Source organism: Buteo buteo, chromosome 11 (genome assembly GCF_964188355.1).
Source record: "Buteo buteo chromosome 11, bButBut1.hap1.1, whole genome shotgun sequence".
NCBI lineage: Eukaryota > Metazoa > Chordata > Aves > Accipitriformes > Accipitridae > Buteo > Buteo buteo.
Window position 1 is genome coordinate 32580324 of NC_134181.1, and position 22972 is coordinate 32603295.

Consider the following 22972-nt stretch of genomic DNA (forward strand, 5'->3'; position numbering starts at 1 on the left):
AAAGTGAAGTTATGAATGGTATTTCTTTTGCCATTTGCCTGAAGTACAGGGGATGGAAAATACGCACTGGGGTGTGGCTTTTCTCTTCTTCCACTTGCATTACGCACTCTAGTGCCTGTCGGCTTCAGTGGGAACAGTGGCTTCAGGGTTAAATAAATGGCAGGATTTAGCGTTTTGGTTTGTGTTGTGGATTCCTAAGGTCTGATTTATATTAATGTCACTGTACCTAAACATTCACTCCCACATCAAAGACTTCCTTTAATTGCTAGAGAGGTAGAGAGTTGCTTTTGTGAGTCGAGTCAGGCTGTTGGAGCATGGTACAGGTATATCTTTAAAAAAAATCAGAAGTGTCAAGCAGTGATTAAAACTTTAAAGTTCGCATTTGTTCAGTAGGAAATAGAAACTAAATCTATCATCTCCACATTTTACAACTCCTCAGTGGGGCAGATTTGGAATTCTGTGACACTTGGCTGGGGAATTAAGCAGCTTTCCACTGAATTCAGCATGAAAATGAATCACTGTTTTGTAAATACTAGGTTGTTTAATTTTAATCCTTTGATGGATTTCTGCTGAGGAAAAGCATTGGAAGTGCTCCGCGATTCTAGAACAAATAAACATATTGTTTGTGTGTTTCTGTTAAAGTAGTGGTCAAACAGCTACTACCGTTGGCACTGACAACGCCATCTCCTAGAGTCCATGCGCTGGAAGAAAAACAGAAACTTCAGTCACCTTAGTACCGGCGTTCCAGTCAGCTGGTCAACATTTTTATTTTACATTTGGTACAGATCTGTTCACAGCTGTATGGCAAAAACTTGGTTCTGTTTAAAAAGTATGGCAGTTTAGATTCAAAAGCAAACATACAGTACAAAAACCAATTCCCTCAGCAAACTGTGAGGCAGTAAAATACTGGTGCATACAAGGCGATATGTATAGATACATATATGTATAGAAATTAATAGATGCGTGGGGGGGCATATAAACACCCTTCTTATATATATATACACACACACACACACGGACAGACATGGTAACCGTGGTCAGTAGACATATAAAATGAAGTCTGTCCTTGTAAGAGTTTACAGCAGAGTCTAATCCTGCTCTGACATTCTTCTGTATCCTCTACACCCACCTCTTTCTTTGCCATGTTTTAAAAACACAGCCTCCAATAGACGTTTTTACAAACTTGGTTTATTCTGTCATTCCACAGGCAGCACAGTGAATCCCTCCAGTCCCACCGCTCTAATCTACCGTGGCTCTGGAGCTATGGAGAGGATGGGCTCCATGCCAGGCTGGACAGGTTACTGCTGTCTCATCAGCAGTCTGAAATGGGGGTGCAACCACCAGGCACCTGCTCTGCTTTTCAAAACGTGCCCAGAGAAAAGGTCTCTGGCAGTAACTGACAGATTCGCTGGGCGACACATCCGGGTGGGAAACGTCCCGAGACCCAGCATTTGTAATTAGCACAGGGGAGGCATGATGTCCAGAAGAGTGACTGATGCGTTTGGGTGGTTCGGCTCAATGGGAGGCAGGCTTTGTAAACACAACTGGCACTTTTAGGGGTGAAATGCTCTGCTTTGGTTCATCCACTCAAAACGGGAAGAGCTTGCAGGTATGCTCTGACCAGTGAATGAGTAACACTGCCAAGAGGGCAAAGTCAGACAGATCCATGCTATATATATAGATGTATCTATCCCTCTGTATAAAATCTATGTGATATACATTACAGATATTATAATGCTTGCTCCTGTTCTGGTTTTGCTCCCATAATAATTGTGCAAATAGCCCCATTTCGTGAGTGAGAGTAAGGACTCCTTGTGTGAGAGGCGTTGCAGGATATGGGCTTCCAACTCCGTAAAAATACATTTTAGCAGCATGTAGTCAGCAGCTAATGAACTCTGCAGCTCCTTCAAAGGGAATACCAGCCTGCTCCTGCTAGAGAGCACCTGTGATGTCCTACGGGCTGAGTAACACAGTGCTGCCCTGTGCTGGAGAATAAAACCTCCCTTAAACATAAGCCCGGATCCAAAACCTGTCAAGAGTCAGAGAAAAGGATGTATTGTAATAAACAGGGGAATGATAAGCAGAGATACATGAACTCTTGCAAGTGTCGAGAAAAGGCTGTAAAATGCATGTATACTTCTTTGAAGACGATTTGGGCGTTTGAGTTGCATGCATTTATTATTTGTGGAGTGCTGACAATATACTCAATATAAAAGTGGACACAGTGCCTACCCTACAGATCTCACAGCTGAACAAGAGTTACACAGGGCTTGCTACAATAAAGACATTCTGGGAGGTAATCCTCCACTGAGTTACTTGCACAAATATCTGGTGCAGCTTAGCAGTGAGGAGGGGAATGACATTACCCAGGGAACAGAGAATGGAGATTGCCCAGCAGGACTGCCAGCAAGGGGGAGTTCATTGTTTGAGATGCATTGTCAGAAATGATAAGTTCCTAGCAGGAAATGCTATCTCCTATTTATATGCTTTATTTATTTGCTCTTTTCCAATTGCTGCTTCTGAGATTACTGTTTGGATTTAATTAGCAACCCCTCTCCAATGGCTCTCTGGTTTTCTTCCTAAAACATAAGAGAAAATCCTTAATACACACAGTTCTTCCTTAGATCTCTTACACTCAACATTATCCACTGCAGAGCAAAATTAATGTATGCCCTTCCTTATTGTTTTCCTTCTTAATTCATTTCTTTCCATAGAGGCTCAGCAAGCGCCAATTTTCCAAGCGAGTTTTTAATCGCCTGAGCCCAGCGTGATTACTGTCTTCCAATCTAGTTGCCATTTGATGCAATCAGTATTTCAGAATACAATGATTATTTTTTTTCCCCCAAAACTGAATGCTATATGGTCAGCTGATAACACTTGGCTGCAAAGAAACATAAAATACTGATAGCGCTGTGTGAAGGAATATAACCTTTGATTGTGAGGTCTTCCCCAGCTAAGTGCATGAAGGTGATATGAAACAGTTTCATAAGATGGGGCACAAAGAAATTTATTATTCCGATACTAAGAGCACAGGCTGGGGAGGCGGTGAGGGAAGGAAGGAGAAGACCGGAACGCAGTGTTCTGAAGTATTTCTCACTGCTGGAATGTTTGCTTTGAAAGGGCCTTTCAAAAGTACATGTTGCCAGGGGAGATTTTCTCTCCACATCTTTTATTGCCACCCCACAAATAAAAGATTTCAATATAATAATACTGGAAAACTGCAGATTTAAATAGTCCCTGCCATGCAGAAGCTGTAGACTTTTAGATTTCCCCAACCTGTAGTGAGTTTAGCATGAAAGATTATCAGTGTAAAATGAGAAAATCCTTCCTTGGAGTAAATCCTTTATTGCTGTGTTTTTAAGCACATTTTGTGCATTATAAATGCCAAGCAAACGTGCAAAATTACTGAGTGAAGATTGGACCCGAGTACCATAAGTGAGGACAAAGTAACACTGAAGCAAATAAAGGGTAGAAGGGAAACAGTGGCTGCGAATATGGAGCTGCATTTTTCTTAGAGCAGACTGCCAGAGTTGCGTCTCTGCTCCTTAAAGCCTATCCTGCGATATCTCCGTCAGCCTTCTCCTGTGGAGGTCCAGGGATGGCTTTTTGTCTCTTTAGGCAATGTAACACTGGGAGAAAACCACACGGGTGCAGCTGGATCCTAAATAATTGCACTTAACCATGGTGAGATGGGGAGGATCCAGCCAGCACTGTTACAGTGGAGAGTTGAGATACCTGGAGGCTTCTTTTGTGCTATTTGTTTAATAAAGCAAATGCCCACAACTTATAGATGTTTCCCAGTACTCTCTGTGGATACCATGCAACTATAACTTTAAATTACAGCTTGTTTGTTTTTTACAATGTTGTTGGTGAGTATGGTTGTCTAAAGTCTAGTAGACAGCCATTTGCTAAGCCTTCTGTTCTTAGCAAACTTGACAATGTGGCTTGTTTAATCGCCTTATGTTATTATTGATATTTTCATCTTGTGTAACTAATTTTGCTGAGGAAAAATATATTATTGCCAACTTTGAATTCCTTAATTCTTGTAAAAAAATGCCGCCAGCTTTGGCCCATTTGAAGAATACACAGATGGATTTGTACAGCAGCGTGACTCCTCGGAGAAGGTTGCTGACATTGTGTGTGTCCGTGGGTCAGGATGGGAAGGGATCCTATTTAGTGAGACTGAAGAGATTTTGAAGGTTGCTGCTGCTGCCTGTCTTTCAAATAATTGTTTTTCTGTCTGTCACTGGGAGTTCAGAAAAAGCTGCAGCAAGCTCAGGGAAAAGCCTAAGGTACCTGAAAATGAAGATGATTCTAAATAAAGAAGGCTAGGATGAGACTGAAAGACAAGAAGAGAACTAAGGAGAAGAAATATAAGGTATCCTGAAAAGCAGGAAACTGACTGGATCAGCTCATCCCTTCCCAACTCCCTAACTCAGTGCAGCATGTTGGTGCAACCTTCCCTAACTCCTTTGCTGTAGCTACAGCCACTGTCCGTGTGCTGCTTTCCAAGGCAGAGGAGATGCCCACTAGTGCTATCTTAACTGTTGTCAACTGAGTTGGCCTTTTTACCTCATGAGAAATGGAGCCTTTGTACCAAACCTTTTCCATGGCTTCTGAAGACTCTCGCAGTGCCTTTCAGGTACTGTAAAGCGTGTGAGATGCAACCCTCAAAGTGCAGGTGTGTTTTCTAGATAGCAGTCTCTTGAGTAGTGCAGGAAACCAGAAGTATGTTTTGGTTATTGTAGTTTGAATAAAATCTTTGCTGAATAATCCCCTTGAACCCGAGTGCATAGCTAGAAATGAAGTGGCCTATAAACTGGCAAGGCAGAATAAATCTGCACAAGAATGGCCCTTATTGCTGAATCAGTAAGCGCAAATGCCCTGCGCTGAACATGAGTTCACTGAAAACTGGTGACCTATGCCCGCTGCAGAGACTGTCATGTTAGGCAACATGGAAGGCAGCAGAGTGTAGAAAAGCAAACATCTTACTACCACAAAAAAGGGTGCTCTCTCAAGTTAAATCAATAGGACTACATCTATGACCTGCATAAAACATGAGACTTTAAATAGAGTTATTTCAGTAAACAGAATCTAATAGCTTTGGTAGCCACAAACTGACTTTGGAGATGCCTGCTGCAAGGGGATGTCATGCTATAAAGATGAGATTATTGGCAGGCAGAAATAATTTCCTTTAAACTCATGACCTCTCCCCTCCTTGAAAGTTTGGAGTACTTACATTTAAGGACCATGTCAGTGGTGAGAACCCTTCTGTCCTTTTTCATGTCATCCTTTAGCAAACAGAAAATAAACTGGATGTACGGAACTCCCTGGTACCTGCCACGCTGGCCAAAGCGATTTCAATGGAAAGACTCTGTTGGCTTTGTCAAAGATAGGTGCATGTCCAGGAACATGTTTTCTCTCCAGCATGTCTGCAGGCAGAGCCCCAAGCTGGGATGTTGCAATGTCGGCTGCTCAAGCAGCATGGGCAAAGGTCACAGGAACATTGTGACTCTGCCCCCAGCTGCTCAGGGGTAAAAGACATTCCTGAGCAAGACAGGAGTTTTGGGGACGAGGTTCCAGTTACTCTAGAAGCTCGAGAGCTCATCTTTGAAAGATGGTTTTGATAATCCTTCCTTGGATGTTGAAATTTCCTCAGGCACAGGGGTGACACCTCCCCTGTGGCTGCATATCCCACTGGATCGCAGGCTTCTGTGCAAGTGCAGCGAGACTTTTGGCTTTGAGACACTGACTGTCCAGCTCTCAAATGCCTCAAAAGGGTCATCTTAGGCACTTATCACCAACATAAACTAAGAGGAAGTGGGGATCCACTCTCTTAAGCCCCTTTTGAAAGTCTTTATGTGTGGAGAATAAAACAGATAGGGGAAGCCACATAGCTATAAGCTCTAAGAGTTTAAAGGGACAAAAATGAAAGAAGAGCTGAAAAGAAAAAGCAGAAAGAAACAGCTGAAAGGGAAGAATATGAAATCTATTAGAGGATAAGGTGAATGGACAGAAAAAAATGTATGGTTATTGGGAGGAGGTGTAGTTAATATCCCAGACAAAACTTCACTAAGCCCTCCTTTGCCACAGAAGTGGGAGATCAATGCAAGAAACTCTTTGAAGATTTCAGGATGAAATAGGAAATGAAGCCACAGAGGAGGAGATGAGAGCTATCCTATCACATCGTCCAAAGTGCACTTGCAGCATGACAATTGTAAAAAAAATAAAATCCATGTGATGTCAGCTGAGAAGCCAGTATTAAGAAAACTCCAACATCAGTGAAGAAGAGAGGGGAACATGAGTTTCTTAAAGAAAATAAAGGCAAAATCTAGTGAGCCTTCAGTGCTGATTTTCACAGAGAGTATAAAACCATAGTACAGCACCTGCTACCCTGTGGTAGCGATGCCTGGGTACAGTATTAGTTGCACAGGATTTGTGTTATGCTTGGGCAGAAATGTGACAGTCATAGCATTGGATTACATTGTCTCTGTTTAATTTGTATGAATAGGGAAGGAATTGTCACCAGAGAACAATAGTACAGAAGAAAAATTATACATTAATTAAAAAACGAAACCTGTGCTTCAGATTAACTTGGTTTTTGTAGCTATAGCAAGCTAGAAGATGAAAGTAAGATAACAACCTAGGATTTAATGTGAAAGTGGCTTTTGTATTTGAGCATGGAATACTTCACATCTGGATTGCACCTCTCTGGTTGTTCATCTAATCATATCCTTCTGAGTAAGCCTGCTTGGGACTGGCAATGTGACTAAAATTTATATAAAATCTCTGCTAACTTTAAAGTACCTAGTTTGGGTCACAGCCATGGCAAAGAATTTATCTTCGGCTAACGGACCCGAGTCTACAATACATGTAATACATGTAGAATTGTAATACATTTTTTACCAAAACCCAGGCTAACTAATGTACAGCTTGATCAGGTACATTTGCCAGTGCTGTCAACCTGCTTTGTATTTGAATTACCTAGCTAGTTTATCTCCATTTTGCTTTCCCTATCTTTTCTTCTAGGGACTTTTAGCATAGGCTTTTCCTATCCCTTTTTTTAGGGATTTTTAACAAAGCACTGTTTTTAAGGACATCATTTCCTTTTCAGACACAATGTGGAAGTATTGTCTTTTTTTTACATTTTTTACATCTTCATGCATTCAGTAGCTTTATGTGTGTAACAACAGCAATAAACCCAACAAATTTACTGTCTAAGCGCCTCTTTGCCCCAGTGTTCGAGCAGCTTGCAACTCCGACATTATTTGACCCTCTGAATGGGGAGTGGCAACATCTCTTTATCCTGCAGACAGCCACCAGTGATATCGTCTAATGAAGCTGTCAGGCTCCATCTATGCTGTATCAATGGCAAAGTCTTCAAATGAACCCCAATGTCCTGAGGCCTATACCGGAGGCTTTTAGGGAATATGTCTGGGTGATTAGGCAAATGTGTTATCATTAAAGAAATATAAAGAAATGCACATGATCAGGACTAGCAACTTTTCCTGGTTTGCCCATCCTTTGTTTACACTGCTGATTGAACAAACTTCCAGTTAAGTCCACAATGTGCCTTTAGACTTTCTGCTTAGGAAAGAGAAATCATAACTGCCAGTGAAAGAGCCAAACGGATTCATATGTTTTCTTTGATTTCAGGGTTTGGGATACATTTTTATGTTGTATTTGGCTTTTACATATACTTGTTTTGTGATAAAGTGAATCAGTCTAACTTTAAGAAAAGAAAGAAACCTTTTTGTACTGTTCCCATTTTTTTTACATTCTTTGACTGTGGCATGTTTTTCTGTATCTACACAGCCCTAAGGGAAGATGTTAAAAACAAACCAAAAGAGAAAAATCCAAAAGTACAACAGAAAACTTATGGCAGCACTCTGCGGTTTGTCACTTATCTTTCATGCATGAGTTGGAACGGTTATTTTTGCCCAGATTCAGTGGGGAAACTGAAGAGCTTTACAGATCTACCTTGGCATTTAGGTAGAGTTCACACAAGTACATGCACTGTGGCTGTAGATGGGAGAAAGACTTGACAGATAGGAAGAACACTCATTTGTAGCTGGATTTTAACAGGGTCTTACTTGGTGAGAGAGAAGCTCAGTCCACCCAGGTCATATGGGCTTTGGGGCAAAGATGATGCAGTGAAGAGAGCAATGGAGGAGTCAGGTAGCATTACACTGATTTTTTCTGATAACTCAATCTCTGCCTTTAAGTTAAAGTCAGTAGCAAACTATTGATTTTGATAGGTCATGGTTTCTGAAGAGGTCTGTGGAAAAAGGTAGGTAAGTTTTGTGTCATCCAAAATGTAGGCATTTTGACATTTGTTCTCGCTGTGATTAGCAGGTTTTAAAAAATTCTCCTCAAAAGAGAAAACTCTGTGGTCTGTTATGTGTTTTGCAGACCATAGTAGTCCTTATGTCTGCAGCCCCGAGCAGTCTTTTTGCTGTGATGTCGGGAGCTTTGGACCTGGCAACCCTGGGCTGCTCAGTACAGGGCCACCGGCCCAAAAGCTACTTCTGAGCCACACATCATGTGTCCTCAGGGCTCCTCTTCTGTTTGAGGGTTTTAACAAGCTGTGTTCCCTTCTTGGTAAAAAGAAGGCTTATGACAGTTAATTCTCTTTGTAAAATACATTGAGATGACTAGCAGAGAACCTCTAGAGAAATAGAAACACCATTCAATGACTTGTGGCAGGTATGTGTCACATGGGACTGAACTGCATGTTTCGGTAGTAATGTGTAGGGAAAGATGTCATCTGTGGCAATGCCATTTCCTTAACACTGTCCTTTGCCCATGATTGAAGACACTTAAAGGTCGAAAGCTCCAGCATGCTAATGAAAGAAGAAGAAAGGTGGGAGGAGTTAGCAGGAGATGTCAGCAGCCCCTTAGTCCTGCAGACCCTTTAGATAGAGACCACTTAACACCATTGGTGCACGTCAATGAAGAAACATTTCCATCTTCATTACAACATATTCGTTACTACCAATGCAGTAGCCAAACATTTGTATTACAATTGCACCAGGCATTTTCTTATTCTGCTCTGCATAGACACTCTAGCCAAGATGTGCTGCTTTCCCCCTTGTTGGAGTTGTTAGGATTTATCAACACAATAAAAGCCAAATAACAGGCAGCAACAGAGCAGACTTCACCCTGAGTGTTCTCCCCAAACACGGCTACTCCTGCAGGATTTGTTCTGTTCCACTCCATGCTTCTTCCTGCACTGGAGGGACAATTCCCTCCTCTCCTGCTCCAGGTGGAGAACACAAAGGCAGCGGCTGCTGTGATCAGATCAGATTTTCATTCTTGTAACTCATGAGCTATCTGTAAACCCCCCTGTGACTCAGAAGCAGTGCAAGTGCTGTCCCTGTGTGGGTCACACAATGGGAGCTTTGCCCCAAGGCACCCTCTGGCTCCCTTGCCTCTGATCCCACACAGGCTGTTCCCTCTATCCTTAAGCTTCCTTTGTTTTTGCCTTGGATTTCTCCTCCCCTGGTCTGGCAAGAAACTTTAGCTAGGAGTAGGAGTATTTGTAGGTGTACAGCTGTCAGACACAGTGGGTTATATAGGGGCCTATTTTCAAGGGATTCCATCTGACTGAGGTGCAGCTTATGTATGTATGGTATAGTAATTCCTTTGCATTTATATGCAGAATTTAAGCTTCTAAGTCGAGGCTGTGTCACAACTGAAACATGCCATCTTCAGCGCAATCTCAGATCTGTTTATATACAGAAGCAAATCCAGCACTTTGCATTAAGGAGTTAAGCTAAGTCTCATGACTGTGTCATGCTGACATTAAAGAGAGATTAAATATTTTCTTGGAAAAGATCTGCCGTGTCATTCAGTCACTTCCTGACAATTTCAAGAGCCCCAAGACTGTACAGTTGAATGAAAATCTGGCCGTATTTTTGATACACTGAGACTTTTTTCTTTCCAGTGCATTCATCCTAAAGGACCTCCCTCTGTTTCCCTGAGTGACTGTCCAATAGTATTCCCTGCAAGTAACCGTCCGCAGCAGCACAGCTCAGCACAAGCAGTCACCAAGGAACTGACACAGCACAGTCCAGTGGGAAGCTCCCAGAGCCAGTGCTCGCATTGGAGCTGGGACACCTGGGACAGGAACGGAGATGACGGGAAAGAGCAGAACTGCCCTTTTTACCTTTACCATCTGCTCCTCTGTAGCCAATGAACATTTTTTTCCTCTCATCTTCCCTGTGCTGTTACACAAAGCCCCCTGTATTGTTACAATGCTGCCGTCACTGAAAAAGTGCTTTTTGCTATGCATGATATATAGGAATATTGTAGTTACAATACTGGCCTCACAGGTATACACAGACCCTCCCTCCAGAAAAGTGACATCACTGGCTAAAAATCAGGTTCAGAATACTTTTGGGGCCGTTTTGGAGCCCATCTGTATTTTCAGCCTTTAGGGAGTCCACATTTTGAAACTGTTTGTACTACCCACTATAGCTAGATGTTTTTTTTCCATTTGAAAAATTAAGTTCAGTTTTTTGCAGACTAATATGACTCCAGGAATAGGAATTTTCATAGAAAGCACCAAATATTTTGAGTGTTGTGCTAAAATTACAAGCATTAACAGGACTGTAGTGCATGCAGTGCAACAGAATGTGTGATCTAGTCATGTCTAGAAATTGTTTGACTGTCTTGTATATGCGAGGAACTTGCACCATCTTTGTATATATCTAAATTTGATTCTTTGAATTATATCCATCCATGTTGCTTGGCTTCTTCCATTTATTGAATAGGGAACTCTCTCCTAATGTTGATCTTCTGCATCATCATATATTAGATGAATAAATCAGTCTAGTATAGTCTAGTCTTGTAAGACCAGAGAAGGAAGGTAATTTTTTAGGTAAAGGCTCTTGACATGCTCTCCAAATAATTTTATTGAGGCACTTGGCTGAATGAATGCAGTTTGAGGGCTGCTTTTGTTGGCTGCGTTTGCTGTCTGAATGTCCCTTTTTCCTTTTTTACTAATTAATGAATTATTTGTTGCGCATAGACTAAAAACTAGCTGGGAAGACTTATGAATGTCAATGCACTACTATCTAGGCATAGGACCAGAGTTTTCTTCACAAAAAAGTGTACTCTGTGTATTTAAAAGCTCTTTTTGGATTTTTTTCTGGGTTTCTATCGATCCTTTGGGATAAGGATGGTGTATCCTTTCATTACTGGGACAAGATTAAAGGGTAGATCGGTGTGGCTAACATTTATGACTTACCACGTTATTCTTAATTCTATGTTAAGCTCACAAGCTTTATTACTTGGCTGTCTAGTTGTCTTCCGGGCTTGTGTCTTTACAGTGCTGTTGTAATTGCCATATATTCAAATTGCATTCATAGGGAAGGGGTGCAGTTGTCCTTCAGTGGGAGAAGCAGCATTTAGGGCTCCTTTCCCCTACAGAGTAGTCCAGGAGCAGCACAAGGACTTTATGTGCAGTGCTGTTGTGAGCAGCCCCCCATTTACTCCACAGTGTTTCTGTGCAGCTGGGAAGGGCTGAGTGGCCAGTGTCCTACACGAGGGCTGTATACACTTAACGTCCTTGAGCTTTTTGCATACTGTGTTGTAGGATCTATGAAATATTTGTGGGAGGTGAGGAAATCTGGAGGTGACTTGCATTCTCCAGGAACATCAAGAAACCAGCAGGCACAGAAGAGCTGGTTAGCTTCAGCAGTTACAACTGACCTGCTGGTTTTTTTCAAGTACATATTCTTTAGAAATCTCTATTTCCCCTGTTAAAATTTCATTGGAAAAATTGAAGGATACGCAATACATGAAATTGAATGAATACGCATGTAATTGTTTCTTTTGCTTTTAATTTCATGGAGCCTTAGATCTTAAATTTCAGTCACAGGGATTAGAGCTGTGAATCACGAACACTGAGTTTACTTAGTACACAGAAGATTACCATTAAAGCCCATTATTTTACAAAGAACTTCAGTGGAACTGAAGTATGTTACATCTGCCTGAATATTCTCCCCTCTTACTTTTCTCAATGATGTGTAAATTATTCTGTCAGCCTATAACCCCATTTGTGTGAGTAGTTCAAGTGGGGGTAAAAAAGAGAGAGGGGAAAAAAAACCCACATTAGCTTATAGCTCAAACATATGTTAGTTTCACCTAATTAACAATTTTTACAGAACAGGTTCAGTGTTTGCAGTTAGAATTGGTGCAAGAAAGAGCTGGCACCATATGCCAGGGTTTCACCAGATAAACAACTCTTAATCCCTTCTGGGATACCAACTGATGAATATGAAGCACGTGGATGTTTCAAGTGTTGGTAATGCCTAATCTGCAGAAGTTTACGGATCAAACACTTAAGCAAAAGCCACCTCAGACAAGCACGTGCTTAGAATTTGTGCTGGTGAGAGATCCTTTATCTCAGTGCAAAGAGTGAAGATGTCTATCTAGAGATAAGCATGCCTGTCTGGGAAGGATGTTAGCCTAGGAGAGGTACTGCATCATGGTGACAAGGCAAGTAGAAGCCATGCTGACTTGCATACTAGATTGCTTAAGAGAAACAAACTCATGGAGCAAGAATAGGATTGGCACAATTTCAATTGCAAATGGACAAGGAAGCAGGAGATCCTGCTCTGAGCTCTGGTCCATGTGTTCTCATTACCAACAAAAGTAGTGGTTGAATGAAAAAAAAAAAGTGTTCCTGAAGTTTCCCCCAAACACAAACTGTGCTGAGATTTAAATGAGCTTGAACCACATGAGATAAGTTTCATGTGCACCTGCTCTTCTGCATCCTGGCAGTGGAACTGCTGCTCTATCAATAAAGAGATAATTGCAGTTTGTCCAAACAACTTGAAGGATGATATACCACAGAACTTAAGCCTCTGAAAAAACACTGCTTAAAAAGCTCCCAATTCTGAGTTTGTGCCACAGTTGGCTGTCATTGCATTACAATAGACAGTGAAGTCCCTGCATCCTTTAAAACTCCTGGTCTGAGGCCAGTAAATCAGTAGAAAGTCTCTCATTTACTTCAACGAGGGTTGGAGCAAACCTAAAAAACAGGCATGCTGTATCCCCTACCAGTTACATCCCATTTTTCTTTCACACGTCAAAGTAGAGTCCCATCTGGCTTCCCAACCGACTGTAGAAATGTCTGGGCTAAGACCAATAGCAACAAAGCCACCACTATCTTTTAGTTATTAGTATCAAGCATCATTTCTTCTTGTGCAGGGGAGCTGATATTCCTGATGGACCAACCACTATCTATTCCAGGTACTGTGAACAAAGGCATTCTCTTACCTTCCAAAGACACCAGCATCTTAATACAGCCATTGATTTGACCTAATGAAGATGATCTCTCTTTCTTAATCTGTACATGGTGATGGTAAATCAGTGGGAGAGCAGAAACAGTAACTTTTAATTCCAACAGAATTCCTCAGCTTGATTTTTGTAGAAAAAGTGCAATTAAAAGCTCAGCTGATTAGTAAAGGAACTTGGTACATGGAGCAGAGAACATTTTGGCAGCCACCGTGTACTGCTATTAGCTGGCCCCCAATCACTTTCAGTATTCACTCTACATAATCAATAAGAACGAAATGCCAGAGCATCTGCCCTTCCTAGCAGCTGCACCACCGCTGTGGATGCACAGCAGTTATTACTGAGCCTGAATTAAGTCAGGCCAAGCAGCAGGCTGGAGTCTGAAAGCACACCCACCTTCTTTGGTCCTCCCCTTTCAACCTGTGCATCCGCCAAACTTATCATCTCCAGCAGGAACGCCCCTGCACGGCATGCCGGAAAGTGAATGAGAGCAGCTGCTCTGCACCTGGGACTGAAATCCTGGCAGATCTCATGTGTTGTTTAATAATTTTGCATAGATCAACAGTTTTTGAATAGTGCACACTTCATTCAGTATAGCAGGTTTTTAAATTCTCATTGTACATTCATGGATCATTGCACCTTTTCTAAGCCACAGCAATTGTCTCTATTGTTAAACCAAAATGTTAATGTCTTCAGTGCTGTCCTTCCCTCTAGTTCAGTGCATTTCAATGGGGGTTAAAAGGTAAAAACACTCTAAAACTTCAAATACCCATTCACATCATTACAAGCTATACCTAGTCTCATCTCCCTCCTCCCCCAATATCCTGCTTCTCTTCATCAGCAGTGTTAAATAGTGACATCTACAGAGAAAATGAGCAGAGGCTTCTTCAATAAAACAATAGGGTATCACTAATTCTATTGTGCTTATTGCTGCTGAGCTGCTCTTAAAATGGTCTCATGTTGTCCATGTGGAGCTCTATGCATCTGTGTAACTGATAATCCCCTCCACAAGCCTATCACTCAGACCATCATGCTTTTCTGGTCTCTTGAACACATAGCACTTCAGTTTATTATCTGGTTTTCCAAATCTGTGCTTTCCTGGACAAAGGGTTTTCCTTTCAATCTTGCTCCTAACTCCTTGTCATTACATTTCAGACCCAAGTATAAACTTGTATTTTGTACCACTGTCATTAGTCTTCAGGATAGGCCCAGTCTGGCAAACACAGTTATGGATATTGTTATTATCTGTATCTGTTATGTTCTCTGTGCAGCTCATTGTAGCCATGGGGATTGTTCTTATGGGCCTTGAACTGGGTCTGGGTTGGGCTGAGTGCTGAAGCAGTTGTGCTCCCACTAACTCCTCATTTCAAAGGAAGCGGTTGTCAGATTGCGCTTCTATCTCCAACGAGAGAAACTTGAAGTCCAGACATGAGTTTTGAATCTCCCACTTTAGTCCTTTAGAACAATAAAACTGGGAAGAATGACCATTACAAAATGATAATTTCAAAATGGCCTGGATTTCCCAATGGATTTGTTCATGTGGTTTTGGAAATCTCCACCTACCTGGTTAAATGCCTGCTAACCTCTGAAACTCTGGCCTTTGATGCTTGATCATCCTCCTCTTAATTAAATTGCCTTGACTTCAGCAGTTGTAAGATCAAGACTTGGGGTAATTAAAAAAAGAGCAGGTGTATCTGAAAGTAACTAGGCCAAACACAGCATACATTCTTGCTGACAGATGATGTGACTGGCCTGTTGTTACAGGATACCACAGTGCTGTGGGGCCTGAACAAACTTTTCTGCCCCAATCCAAATTTCCCCAAACAACAAGATTAGGGATACTTCTTGTTTCAGTGTAGAAGTATGTGGTTTTCTTCTCAGTAGATGTTGCAACTTAAGACTATTTAAGATGAAGAGCATTGGAAATGTATCAGGCTCATCTTGACATATTTCAGTTTTTACCTGCTCTCCAGTGAAAGCTGATAGTAGGGGGAGAAACTAGAGAAGGGGGAGTACTATATTCATATTTGTAAGTATAGCTATTGGACTGCAGTGAATCATGCAGTTTGTATACTCTTTCTGTGTAACATTTATTATTCACGGATAAGATGAAAAGCAAACACATATCGAACACATGGGATGGGGAATACTTCACTTAAAGTCTTGCTATTGTTTCTAAGTAGGAAACAAACCTTAGAATATATCTCAAGGGATTCCTATAGCCAACACTTACATCTGAAACTACAGCAGCTATTCCAGAGAACAGTACTTGGAGAACTGATTTGCCAATAAAAGCAAATTAACGTGAAAAGATGTTTCAAAAATGACACTTCCAAGACTATTCTGCACATGTCTAAAATTAAAAGGGAATAAAACTTCTGTTTTCATTAGTTTCAATTTCAGCATCACGTCATTTGCCATCCTTTACTCTGTATATTCTTAATCTACCATTTGTCTCAAATTGCTTGGAGACAATATCTGCAGACCCTAGTACACATAATTAGCTGGGGCAGAGGGAAGCAGAACTATTGCCAGAATTAACTGCATAGGAAAATCCCCGCTTGTGGAAAAGGCTGAAATAAATGCATTGTTAAGCCTAGCAGGCCACATACAATGCTTTGGTACGTACAATGCAAGGACTGCTTTGAACATTGCACTGCATTGCTGCATGGGTGTCAGAAGCAAAGGCAATGTCTCCTCCTCACAGGGTGCTTCTCCCCTCGCTGGGTCCTGGTGGACAACACGACTTCTCACCGCAGGAGTCCCACAAGGCAGTGCTACCACCTGTACAGGAAAAACACGAGTCTCCCAGACTGGCCCAGAAGTGCTTTGCAGAGGTTTGCGTGCAGTTAACAGCACAGGGAGAGACACCGGACTGACTGTCTCTGCCACACAAGCCCAAAAGGAGACAGGATGTTGTTCTGGGGCAGAACTGTAATTCAACCATGGCCAATTAGTTTTAATTTTAAAAGGGGAATAAAATCTAATGAAAATGTCTACTTTTATATTATCACTTGACACGTGCATATGGACAAATATTGTGCACTAGAATAATTAACATTTCATGACATAACATACAACTACAGCCAAAACAAGAAATCTGACATTTTCTAGACTGACTACTATCAGGCATAATTCTGAATTTAAATAAAAACAGCATTTCTTAGCTGAAAAGGGTTTGGGAAAACCCTTTGTTTGTTTATTTGTCTCAAGACTTGAGGCATATCTTTCCATCCCTTTGTTGGTTTAGGAGAGACTCCAGCAATGGCCTCAGGCAGTGCATAGTGCAGAAGGGGACAGGAGCCAGGGAAGGCACAGAAGTAACTAGCTGTTGGAAAGAGGGAGAAAGAAGAAAGTAAGAAGAAGAATAATCCTTCTGTTTGTCTTCAACTATTACCCAAACACTAAGCCAGATTCCTCAGGCTGAGGAAGTAATTTCAGACTGTGCTTCTAAAGCAAACGTGTAGCAATAATAAAAATAAAGTAGAAAATTATCCAAAACAGAAAAAAACCTGATACAGCCATGCTGTGGCCATATAAAAAGATGCAAGAGGCAGAATCAAAACACATAGTGTAAGGGTTTGAAGTAGCTCAGCAAGTCCTTCCTAATGGGCTAACAAGACAATGCCAGGAACAACACCACAGAAAAGGTGGAAAAGGCGGCATTCAGGAAATACCACAAAATTACAGTTTTAAGATTATTATGAGAATGAGCCATTTACTGTAGGCACCATTCACTTACTTTAAAATCTTGTTACAATTGTTCTCTTTATAGCCTCAGCCACAATAATGAGACTTTGCATCCCTTACACACTCACTGCAAAGCAGCACTGTGCACTGTTCCTTTGACCTTTTATAAATGTCCACAGTTCGCTGATGTCTCATTCCTACCTCCTCTTCCACAAGAGCTCTGGCTCCCGACACCAATGGTGGGAGGGCCTGTTTGCAGAGGACTTAGGTAGCTGCAGCCAGACCGTGTTCTGGGCTCTGCCTTGTATGCTGGACATCAGAAATAGCGTTGTCTCGGGCAGGGATTGGAATAGGATTGGGTTTTGCTGTTGAAAGACCAGGGTTACAAAACTGAAGAGGTCTGCACATCTGTCCTATTAAACTTAAGTATTTTTAAATGCCAGTAGATCTTGACTCCAGGCAAAAACTCTTCTTGTAAAGGCCAGTTCTGCTGAAGTACTGGTGAAAGCTCTTGTGAAAGCAAGTATAAAAAGGACCTCTTTCCAAGGGTGAATTTGAACTTCAAATTTAAATCATTTGGGGACCTGACTGGATAACCAAATGGCTATAGCTCTCAGCTGAAAAGACTGTGTGTTAGACCCAATTCTGATACGCACTGTATGTGCCTCAGTTTCCTCTTCTACAAATGGGTTGTAAAAATACTAGCCTCCTTTTGGTTTTTGTCTGTCAAAAAGTCACAGATGAAAAGTGCCATAGGACAGTTTAGCATTGTACTTGGTACCACTCTTACATCTACTTTGTCACTGCTGCTTCATACCAAATTAAACAGAATTAATTCCTTTGGGTAGTAGTTTTTCTGTTAAAATTCGTTATACCTGTTCATACACAGCTGTGTGCGCACACACCATTCACATAAATATCAGTGAGAAGTGTATGTCTGAAGGTGAAAAAAGATGAACTTGGAGATGAGGTATGGTCTGGGGAAGTGCTGAAGTGCTGCCAACTGGAGGTGCCCGTGTGGTAGGCCTCTCCTGAAGCCATCTTGCTCTCTCTTCCTACCCAAGAGAGTGCTGGGGAAAAAATGGTTGTGCCAAGCAGGCATTCAGCAGCAAAGTTAAACAACTGAAACACTCCTGAGTGGTTAACAGCCACAAGGACTGCGACTGTTTTCTTTTACATCTATCTCATTCAGTCTCTTTACAAAATGATCTGCAAGCTGAGGGTAAGGTATGAGCTTTGGAATCAAACCTGCATGTAAAGATGAACCACGCAGCAGGCATTATTTGTTTTCTTGTCAGTTCACGTTCCCTCTGTTTTACCTGTTCACCCAAAGGGTGTGTAAACCTTTGCTGCCCTGAACATCAAATGCTTTCCCAATTACTCTTTTGGACTGCTAGCTACTTTTGTACTGGATTAGTCTAAAACGAGAAGGCTGTGACAGGCTGTACAGAGCAAATTGTGCTTTTTACAATTATTTGTGGGGATTGGAGCCAACCACCTGCTTCAAAGCCTGGAGAGGTTAATTGCAGCTCTCTTTCTCTTGACCTGCATACCAGAGCACATTGCTGGCCGTCCTGCCCTCCTGGTTGCAAACTGTCTCAAATAGCACTTTTCTGATTTTGTCAGGCAGTTGACAATGGATAGCGACAGACTGTTTTAACAGGCTTGCTCTGTGCATTTTAGATGAGAGAGTGGCATTCTAAGTTTTTGCTGTGTCTTCTCACTGTATAGTGTTTGCAGGAGTGATTTAACAGCATTTTCCCTCTTTGTTCCCTCGCAACCAGCAGCTCAAAAGAAAGCTGTATGTTAAGTCACCTGCTAATGTAACTCTGCCTGTGTTGCCCTGCTGCGTCAGAGCTTGCTCTGTGGAGAACCTGAACGCCTTCTGATGTAAACAGGCATGCACTCCCCAAACTGCAGCAGCAAGTCATACGAGTTCCCCTTCCAGCAGCATCACGAGCCACTTCTGGCAGTCAGAGTGTGACCAGAAAAGTATCGAGGAGACTTGAAAGGGGAGAAAGTGAAGGGGAACATTTGCAGTAGGCCATCAGCCAGAGAATACAGCTGGCACCAAGTCCCCAAAGCTCAACATGTACTTCTCATTCCCTCTTCACTTTGGAGGAGTGTCAGGGTGCTGTTAGCATGAAATCACAGCTCTCATCTGAGACCTGGATGAAATGAATTCTTTGTCCTGGGTCTGTAGTAGATCCCAAGTGAAATAGGAGTGCTGGGCATTTTCTATACATGCTCAAGGTTCTCATTCCCTTCAGATGAACCAAATCTACTTTCAAGTAACAACTGCTGTAAGGTGTAGTGAATGAAACTTGGCAGTAATTAAATGGATTTGAGTGTAAGAGAGGCTTCCTCAGGTGAACTTTAGTCTAGCCTGAATGGTTAACAGTGGTCATGGTTTCACATACTTTATCATGGGATTCAGCTGACAGCTGTGGTTTTTGCCCTTATTTGCACAAATTTAATTTTCCTTTAAATTCTTTGGTTTGCTTGTACCTAATAGAGTAAACCCAAATTCCAGACAGAGAACTGAAATAACAACGTGTCTGTTCAAGTTTTCTTACCAAGGCTGGACTATTTTCTGGAAGATATGCTTAAGTGAAACATGAGCTCTGAACTCTACACAAGACTACTGGGTGAACTTCTATAGCATAATTATATATACTGATGTATATTTACATCTTGGTCAGTATATAAATGACTGAATGGCTCTGTCTAGACATATAATCTATGAAATTTGTAAGCCTAGCCTGATATTTTTACAGCTACAATTAAAGTCCATCTTTTGGTTACCTAATTTAGCACCTTTCTTGCCTGCTGACAAGAAGACAAGAACATTTTAAGCAGCAAGAAGAGAATCTAAAATATTAGCTGCTGTCATGTCAGATACCAGTTATTCCCCTGATCTGGTCTTGATGTTTATCCCTCCCTCTCTGAGTTTCCTTAATTATTTCTGTCTTGTATTAATTCTCACAAAACTCCCTAGATGTAGGCTTTATGATTTAGAATCTCAACTACTCATTCAATTAATGGGCTTGCTTAATGTGCTTAAACTTTCCAGAGACACTTGTGACACATTATGAAGGGGAAACAAAGATTCTGAGTATGTTCCATCTCACTTGTGGTACTCCTGAGCCTGGAGTCCATTTTAAGCTCTTTATCAGATAGGTAATTTTTTTTTTTTAAATTCTTGTACTCATTAAGCATTTATGTGGAAGGAATATTCTCTCCAGAAGAGTGACTTAGTTTCCTTTGTCCTATCCCTTGCAACCTGGCTTAGTCCTTTTGTAAAAAAGCAATTGATTGTAGTTTCAGTACATTGATTAGGATCTCAGAAGCTGACTTGAAAATGGCAAACGTGGAAGTGCAGCTCTTTTACTTTATATATGGGTATTGCATATGGAGAGAAAAACATTAGACAGTGAGCTTTTCTAACAAGAATTTCAAGGCGCTTGACAATATTTTTAGCAAAGCTATTACCTAATAATAAGCAGTATAGGAGAATGACGTTAGTGGTACAGTGATGTTATAAAAAGGACAATCTGAAAAGTTTGGCTGCATGGTCTCACCAAGTGTGAAACAGTCATTTGATATGGTCGATGTTCAGTGGATATATACCAACAGCTCAGCGGGCACAATGTTTCCCAAATGCTTCTCCTTCCATGCTTGGCTTGAGAGTTGCCATAATTTTCAATGACATCACAATAATTCTGGAAATAAAACTTGTCACCGAATAACCTGCATAAAGGTTGCTTTTATTCTTTTGCTTCTGAAAGTAGCTGATTCTTAGGCAAGTTGCCTATAAATCTTAAAAGCATTATGAGACCCATTTAGGCAAAATTTTGTTATTTAAATGTGCTCCATAGTGATAGTAGAACTCGGGTATTGTCCATCTAACAGCAATATACCACATTACAGCTCAAGAGAAAACCTGAGATTATTCTGAGATTTAAAGCAAGACAAACTTAATTTCAAAGTCATATGTGAGGACTGCCTTTGAGGAAAAAAACGGCTGCTACACATTTTCTGTAGTTTTTCTTGGCTCAGTAACCCCTAATTCCTGTTAAGATCAGAAAAGATTTGAGGTACATTTGCAGAGCAAAATCAGCCTGTATTTCAGCATATTCCCCACTGAAGTCTACATGAGTTATCTCAGTAACTCCAGTAAACCAGAATTTAATCACTGGCTTAGCCAGAATCCCTTCAGATCTGAGTCCCAATACATTATACAACATGACACAGAACAGTCCTGACAAGAGAACAAAGTCCATTTCAGCAACACAACTACATCACATAAGCCATGGTTTTAAAAGATTAAAACCACAGTACACGGACTCTGCTGGAGACCATCACCCCTCTCTCTCTTCAAAGCAGAATGCAAACCTGTATATAGATACAAATACATGTACATATGCATGTACATACATACACATATATACGTGCATATAGATATATACAAAAATGTTATACATTAATCTAAAAGTGTGTGTATATATATATATAAAATCTAAAAGTATACACACATGCATTCATAAATATATTAAAACAACGTACCTCATGAAGAAGGAGTTCCGTTTTTCCAGGATTCAGGTCAAATGCGTTGCTACATCATCTTCTTTATATAATAGGATCTGCCCTCAGGACCTTGATTTTGTGCCAAAGGATTCCTGAAACCAAGAGGGTAGATGAGTTATACTATAGAGCCCACGTGCTAGTTTTGGCAGTAATTTCATATAAGGACACAAAGCAACTATGAAGACATTTTGCCAAAACAATTACTGAGAAGTTCTAAAAATTAATGCTTCTGCTGCACTTCTGCTCATGAGCCATAAGGGGATCTTTGTCTTTCAGCAGTACAGTGCTCAAGGAAAAAGGAAAGGATTCTGTTTTATGGTTCTGAGTCAGTCTTTTTCTTAGTAACATATGGCCCCATTTTTCCCAGGTTCTTTAAGCAAGTTGTAAACATAAACTTTGATGCACATGGAGTTTGATTCATGAAGAGTTTAATTTGCCTAGTATAAAAGATTCACATAGGTTATATAACATCATTAAATTATTTTTGTAGTTTGAGTAGTATCCATTGAGGAAAGCAGAACTGTTTCCCTGGGGTCCATTTATCACTGTTTGCTACTAATTAGAAAACTGAAAATGCAATATGCATGACTCACATTATCAGTGTTGTCTTTGGACTGATGTATCATTCCTCGTGCTTCCTCAGGAACTTTTATTCATTTCCTAATTAATCTTCCTTTTTCTTTTTCTTTTTTTTTTTTTTTTTAAGGTTTCTGACAGATGTGACTCCATCTTCGTTAATGGCAAGGAAATGAAAAGCAAAGTGGATACTATTGTTAACTTCACTTATCAGCATTTTACCACCCAATTAGAAGTGACGGTCTGGGTTCCAAGGCTCCCACTGCAGATAGAGATCTCTGATACAGAGCTTAGCCAGATCAAAGGCTGGAGGATACCTGTCACAGCCAACAAAAGGTATGCTTACAGCATTGGCACAGTCCAGATACATGCCCAGGGCCTCTGATTTTAGAACACAACAAATTTTTAGAGTATTTCTCAGAATCTAAACTCTCCTGTTTAGTAGAGTCTGTCCTAGGCTTCATTAAAACATCCAACAGTGGTATCAGCAGGCTATATTTTATATATATATTTAAAAGTTTAAAAGTCAGTGGCTTTGCCTGGAGCATTAATCAATTCCCCACTACCTATCATCTCAGGAAGTCGTATCATACACTCTGATGTGCAAAAAGACCTGGACCTCTCCCATCTTGTATGTAACATCTTCTGTGTGTGTGTGAGAGAGGGCTGGGAGGGGAGGGGAGAGAGATCAAGATCCAGTGCTTAAGTTTCTGGCTACAGTGCTAAATAAAATAGGGCCAGGGAGGGAGTCAGACTGGATATCTTTAAAGGTCCCTTCCAACCCAAACCATTCTATGATTCTATGACTTTGGAT

General features: G+C 41.0%; 1 protein-coding gene and 1 long non-coding RNA gene across 3 annotated transcripts in view; one reads left to right on the forward strand and one right to left on the reverse strand.

Moving 5' to 3' along the window:
- TMEM132B (transmembrane protein 132B) overlaps positions 1–22972 on the forward strand; it is a 259623-nt gene that overhangs the window by 223972 nt on the left and 12679 nt on the right. The window contains exon 6 of the mRNA XM_075041445.1: positions 22289–22494. Coding sequence (XP_074897546.1) covers positions 22289–22494 — 206 coding nt within the window. The remainder of the gene's footprint in view (positions 1–22288; positions 22495–22972) is intronic.
- LOC142037248 (uncharacterized) lies at positions 542–22285 on the reverse strand. 2 transcript variants are annotated; one of them, XR_012652314.1, is made up of 3 exons: positions 22176–22285; positions 21562–21674; positions 542–701 (listed from the first exon to the last, which is right to left on the reverse strand). It is a non-coding gene; the product is annotated as an uncharacterized LOC142037248 (long non-coding RNA). The 2 variants fall into 2 exon arrangements; XR_012652315.1 differs by lacking the exon at positions 542–701 and adding an exon at positions 20605–20717.